At 41.3% G+C, this 6,024-nt stretch overlaps 1 protein-coding gene across 2 annotated transcripts; it reads right to left on the reverse strand.

Moving 5' to 3' along the window:
* Positions 1-1,406: 1,406 nt before the first annotated feature.
* Positions 1,407-5,269, reverse strand: SCOC (short coiled-coil protein). Of its 2 annotated transcripts, none has more exons than XM_021526494.2 (4): positions 5,181-5,269; positions 4,418-4,489; positions 4,234-4,317; positions 1,407-3,669 (listed from the first exon to the last, which is right to left on the reverse strand). In XM_021526494.2, the coding sequence occupies exons 2-4, from the start codon at positions 4,437-4,439 to the stop codon at positions 3,527-3,529; spliced, it is 249 nt and encodes an 82-aa protein (XP_021382169.1). In that variant the 5' UTR covers positions 4,440-4,489; positions 5,181-5,269; the 3' UTR covers positions 1,407-3,526. The 2 variants fall into 2 exon arrangements, with proteins under 2 accessions (XP_021382169.1, XP_021382170.1); XM_021526495.3 differs by having other exon boundaries at positions 4,418-4,492; positions 5,181-5,234.
* Between the last annotated feature and the right edge of the window lie 755 nt (positions 5,270-6,024).

Genomic DNA, 6,024 nt, shown 5'->3' on the forward strand with positions numbered 1-6,024 from the left:
AAATATCTCTAGGTTTTTGTTTAATTTGGGGCTTTTTGTGTTTTGTTTTTTTTTTTTTTAAGTAAACTGCAAGTTTCCACCTCTTTATTTAGAGCTTCCACGTTAAAGGTAAGAAGTGAAGACTCCAGATTACTCCTCAGCAATAGATAGAATCTTTCACCAGTGTAGTATCCTGCTGACAACTGTTACTGTGAGCTGTTGGATCTCACCTTTCAAATGAGTTATATCTAAGTCTGATAGAAGTCCTTTGGAATTGTTACAGCATTTGGGTGTCCTGGGGGTCTGGTTTGTTTGCCTAGGGGTTTTGGAGGGTTTTTTTTCCTCTGATATGTGATAGTTACTCTAGTTACTGTAGTTTCTTTGATGTGATTTACTTACTCCGATCACCCCATGGGGATGCTCATCTTCTCTTAGGGTTTTGAACCTAAAGTTCCCATAAAGCATTGGTTGATTTCCCATCAGCTTTGATCACCTAGAATCTAGAGATAGCATACATCTTTCTGCACATCAACTTACTCAGATCTAGATTTATGCTGGTAATTGGAGCAGAAATACCAGAGATATTGAAGATTTAAGGCTCTAGAGGTAGAAAGCCAGGCAAAAGGGCAGCCCCTCTTCATTGATACAATGCGACAGTGAGATTTCACCCACACTTCCTGTGCAGTGTCTTATTTTTATCTGAACACGTATTTCAGTAAACATACTTCATCTTGCTATCATGGTTGCTTGAAAGAGCTTTAAAATTAACAAAAATAATGATTTTCAGTTTCAGCATGTCTTGCTATTAAAACTGTCAGTCACCTTTGGAACTCTGTAAGTAACAAGTCCTCTACAAGCCTGTGCTCCCCCTCTGACAATGTTGTAGCTTGGTAAAAGAGTTCTTACTGAGGATGCCAGATCCCTGACTGAACACTTCATATGCAGGGAAAGCCAAGTAGTACTGAGGCCCTTTTATTTAGTTACAGTTGAAGCTACTCTTCAGTTGGCATCTACATTCATGAAGGTCTGATGTAGTCATAATTCTGGGTTCTGTCTAATGTAAAGCTCACTAAAAGTGTAGGAAAAAGTAACATTTCTATCTTGACTTAACAGTCTCCCAGATGGAAAACAGTAAGTTTCAGTTTTTTTACAACAGTGCATGCAGTCTAGCATCCTTTTACTTTAGCAAGAACAGAAAAGTACACAGAAATTTAAGATGGATGACTGAAAATAGAAGTGAGTCAGGAACTGAAGCTTTGTTAAGACTAGATTCATTAACTCGGGTTTAATCTCAATTACATCTAGTTTTTCAGACAATCCAGCTATGTGAAAACCTTTAAGAGGATTACTAACCCTACTCTTTTTCACCTTTTGACTACAGATAGTTACGAGAAGTTTTAGGGTTTACAAATGTTAAACCAAACTAATTGAGACAAATGAAAAGTTTTTATTTGGTGTAAAGTCAGAAATACAACATCTTTAAAATGTTCGTAAGTTAAATGAAGGCCACAGTTGTGGGATGCAAAATGGCATGGAGATGAAATAACTGCTGTATATACACTGATGGATAAAATACCACTATCCAATCTACAATACAAAACCATGATTTTAAAATTACCTTATATTGGGAATTGCTGAAGTCTATCAAGCGCATGCTGTGTTACCAGGTGATCTACCGTGCAGATGGAGATGGCAGTGACATGGTTTTAAAGCTACGATGGCTGTAATGCAATCTTTAGAAGTCAACTGCTTGCTGTGATTTTTCTTCCTTTAATGCTCAAATTCTGGACTAGCCATGTGATCTACTCTACCTGCTAGCAATTCTTAAGATTAATTTAGAGTTGCAGTAATGTGAGTAAGTATTCTAAGATTAGAATTAATTTTAGGTGTTGACAATGATCCCATGACACAAATGGTGTTATCCATTTTTCATCGAGTTTCTTGACCCAGACTTGTAAACAGCCCTCAAGACTGTACTATTAGTGCTTTGTTTGCAGTCTTTTGACTTTTGTTTAGTGTCTTTTGATTCCGGTGAGCATTGTACAACCATTTTAAATGTGGAGAAAGGTGAAACCGCACCTTTGGGAGGGGGAAACCTCACAATGTCAACTTACTCTTGAGACATAGCAGTACCTAGCTGCTAAGAAACCTGGGATTTGAGAGGGATTTATTATTCTATTACACTGACTCATTCACACCATGCTTGAGAGAGATCCTTGAAGTAGTGATTTCCTTTTAAAAGGTCAAGTAAAATGGCTTCATTACTCAAGCGACAACTCAGTCCTAGCCAACATCCATGAGTAAATATGCAGTGCTGTTGTAGGGCAAGATGAAACAGATGCAATTAAGTACTGCTGAAATTTACATACTTGTTTATATTTCAGCTTCTGCTCTCCCTTAATACTGATTATGCTGGATATGCTGCCTCTGTGGGAAGTTCTCAGATGCATAATCTGGGCTGAGCTCCCCTACAAAACCTAACATCTGAGACAGGAAAAAAACAGCACCTTAATAATAGGCATTGCTGAGAGCAGCACAATTTTGAGAGGCAAAATCTACCTTTGTTCCACTGCATCCTTCTGCCTTAGATGTTTCTATGCAGTGCCTCAAGAAGCACATCACAAGTATAGGCTGTAAGGCAGGAAAACAGCTGCCCTGAGGCCTGAAGCAAAGACAAGTTTGGCATTGCAGGAGGAAAGTAAAGGGCAGGAAGAGAAAGACTTGTTCTCAGTTCCTCACTGCAGGCTGTTCACGAGCATGAGGAGCATTGCTGACCTCTTTCTGCAAAGTTTATCACTCAGGTTCTTACTTAACTTTTCATCACACAACACGACTTCAGGAAGATCATACATTGTGATGATGTGCCCGGGCATTCTTCAGGGAAATGGGAAAGTAGCAATAGTTGCAAGTGTACATATTACATCTGATACCGCATCAGCTTGCTACTTCCCTGATAAGTTGCTTACCCTTGTTGCTCCTCTTACCTTCCCCCTTCCCAAAACATCTGAGGTGTTTTTCTGTAAGTAAGCCCTGCAAAAAATGTCATCCTGTTCCTACTTCACAGAAATGCTTAACTGGTTTATAGGTTTTTGTTTTGTTTTGCAGAACTATGAACAGTACTATGCAGTAAATACATCTCAGGTGCAAAAATGTGATGCAATAAACTTTTGAATATTTTTATCAAATGGGGTTTCAACACAATACTGTAACACAATATAGTCAAGAAATCTACCCTAAGACCTCAGAGTACCAACAGGCCTTTGTTTAACCTGACAAACTAATCTTTTTTACAAGATATGGTCATTTTTAAATACAAAGATTTTGTAATTATCTACACTACATTTGCACATTGCTCAATCTTAATAAACAGTCTTCTTTCTCCTGTTCATGATAATGCTCTTAATTCAGTATACTACCGAAGTCTATAATCTTTGAGAATCCAGTAAGCCACAAACTAAAGTATTTTAGCTTATGTAGCCTATGCCAGTTAAAAGGAAACAAAAAACCCCCCAGCAGCAATACAATGACATAATCTGTGAATCAACTCTTACTTCCTTTTGCTTTTTGTGTCAGTTGTTTGGAAAACACTAGATGCTGACATCAGATTTTCTATATACTGTCCAAGAACTTGGTTTTCTGATTTCAGTTTCAAGTTTTCTTCCTTAACAGCATCTACTCGTGCTGAGAGATCTGCGAATGTGATATTACAAGAAAAATATTAGATACTATTGCATACAATAATGAATATGTTCTATGGGCCTACAGCAGACTAGTCACACCTTTAATCCAGAAAACATTACCATAGGGTGTTATGTTATAAAATGTTCTCCTACTTATGTTTTACCTAAAGGCCATTTTTCCTCTATTATTTTGTAGTACAGTGTTTTGACAAACTTGTTAAGCTTACTGCTGGTCTGTAAGTTCATTACTTTCTTGAATTTTTGAATTAAGCTATTGCAAGCTAAATTTCTTGAAAACAGTTCAGTGATGAGCAGCCTCAGATGTGTGTCTTCTAATAAGCATAGACATATTAGCTGTATCGCCCATTCTACTTGCTGTGTATTACCAAGGTCAAGCAAACGTAATGTTGCATAAACCTGAAGAAAAATACTATTTCCAAGACCCTGATTTTGTACCTTCAGCTTGATTAAGTGACATTCTTCTGGACACTGTGACTAAGGGCAGAACAGTCAGGTTCTCTTCTTTTGCTTATTACTATGTACTTGAAAAAATCTGGTATGTCAAGCTGCTAACCTTCAAGCGTGTGCTGCAGTTCCAAAACTTGATTAATAAGCCGTGTTTTCTCTTCTAATTCCACCTGATTCTCAGCCTCAACAGCTGCAATAAAACACGAGAGTTTTAATGCAACCTCTGTTAGCAGTTAGAAATTATACTAAATAGAATAACAATGAAGAACAAGAACATTAAGAATTTATACCATCCAGATCGGCATTCATCATTGTGGTAGGAGCTCTTTGCAGTTTTGAAGAGAGTTTTCTTGAGCGGTACTCTGCTTAAAGAAAAACAAAAAACAAGGGAGGCAGCAATTATTAGAACATTCATTATGTTTGAATTGTAGATGTATTTTTCAAATTCTGAAGGGTCAGTGCTTTACCCTAAGGCAAAGCAACCTTTTTCACCATTCTTTAATTATTTTTCCTAGGCCTCATGCCATACATACCTATGGTTCGTTGAGTAACTACGCCTGTTTACAAAAATAACTGATCTAGATTACTGAAAAGCATGAAATATCACCGTTTCAATGATGTAATCGCCTCCCTCTCAGCTGTGATCATTCTGGAATGGGTCATTCTAGAAAGGGTTATTCTAAAAAGGGTTATTCTAAAAAGGGTTATTCTAGAAATGGCTATTCCTGAAGGCCGAGGCGGAATGGTTCTGCATTGTTCCTCCCCACCCCCAGCCACCCCTGGCCAGTGCACGGGCCTGCGAGACGGGGGTGCTCGCATCCCCCCCGCCGCCCGTTCGCATCCCCGCCTGGAGCTGCGGGGCAGGTGCGGGACAGCAGCACCCGCAGAGCGGGCAGCGCCGGCCGGGGGCTGGCAGCAGCGCACAGGGGCGTCCCCGCAGCACCCGGCCGGCGCTGCCCGGCCTTGCCCACACACCCCACCCCGCACTCCCAGCCCGGGTGGGCCCCGCGCCCCTCCCGGCCGCCCCGCTCCTGCCCCGCTCCTGCCCCGCACCTGCCGCGCTGCCGCCGCCTCCCGCGGGCTGTCCCCGGCCCGGCCCGCTCTGTGCTGCCAGCGCGCCTGCGCGGGGCGGGCGGGCGCTGAGGGCGGGAGCGCCGCCGCCCTGCCCTCCCCGCTCCGCGACGGGCTCCTGCGGCCGAGCCCGCCCCTCCCGGCACGTCCCGCCAGTGGCGAGTGTGAGAACCTCGGTAACTGCACCGAGGTGCTCTCATCTGATGGCTCAGTAGCTTCCAAACAACGCTCCTGTGTCACTGTTCTTCCCCTGGCTCTCTGCAGGGAATAACCCTTTCAGAACACGCTGTGCAGGGTCCTCGCTTTGATGTTACAGCCACAGGAAAGGAATTAACAACATTCATGACCTGAGCTAATTTTGGTGGCTTCACTGAAGTGACTGCACTGCATAACTTGTAGTACGACGTAGTTTGAACCATATGTTGCAGTGAAATACATTAATATTGTATCTGTAAATTGCAGTAATGTATCTAGTTGTAAATAAATCAGTGCTGTGCAGGCACTCAAGAAGATAAAGGCATTTGGGAAGTGAGCCCTCTACTGTATTTTAAGTACACTTCAGAAAGTGTATATCTATCATCTTCTGGCTGCCTCAACACTATTATTATTGTGTCAATTACTTTTTTTAACCTTACAATCATATAAGTTCAGATTAGACTGAATGCTATTCAAAGTCTGAAAATGTACTGCAATTAGAGTCCTGCTATCCATCTATACTGGAAAATGAACCTGTCTCTAGTTCCTTTACCTACTTTACTTAAACATCTATACAAAGGGCATTTTCAACACAGCAATCCTCCTTATTTCTTTCAAGCAGCCCTCTCAG

The sequence above is a fragment of the Lonchura striata genome, chromosome 4, assembly GCF_046129695.1.
Source record: "Lonchura striata isolate bLonStr1 chromosome 4, bLonStr1.mat, whole genome shotgun sequence".
Taxonomy (NCBI): Eukaryota; Metazoa; Chordata; class Aves; order Passeriformes; family Estrildidae; genus Lonchura; species Lonchura striata.

Coding starts and splice junctions, on each gene's coding strand:
- SCOC (XM_021526494.2), bottom strand. CDS start 4,439: ATGATGAATGCCGATCTGGATG. Junction 4,318..4,417: donor GATGAATGCCGATCTGGATG/GTATAAATTCTT, acceptor GTTTTATTGCAG/CTGTTGAGGCTGAGAATCAG. Junction 3,670..4,233: donor ACTGCAGCACACGCTTGAAG/GTTAGCAGCTTG, acceptor TCACATTCGCAG/ATCTCTCAGCACGAGTAGAT.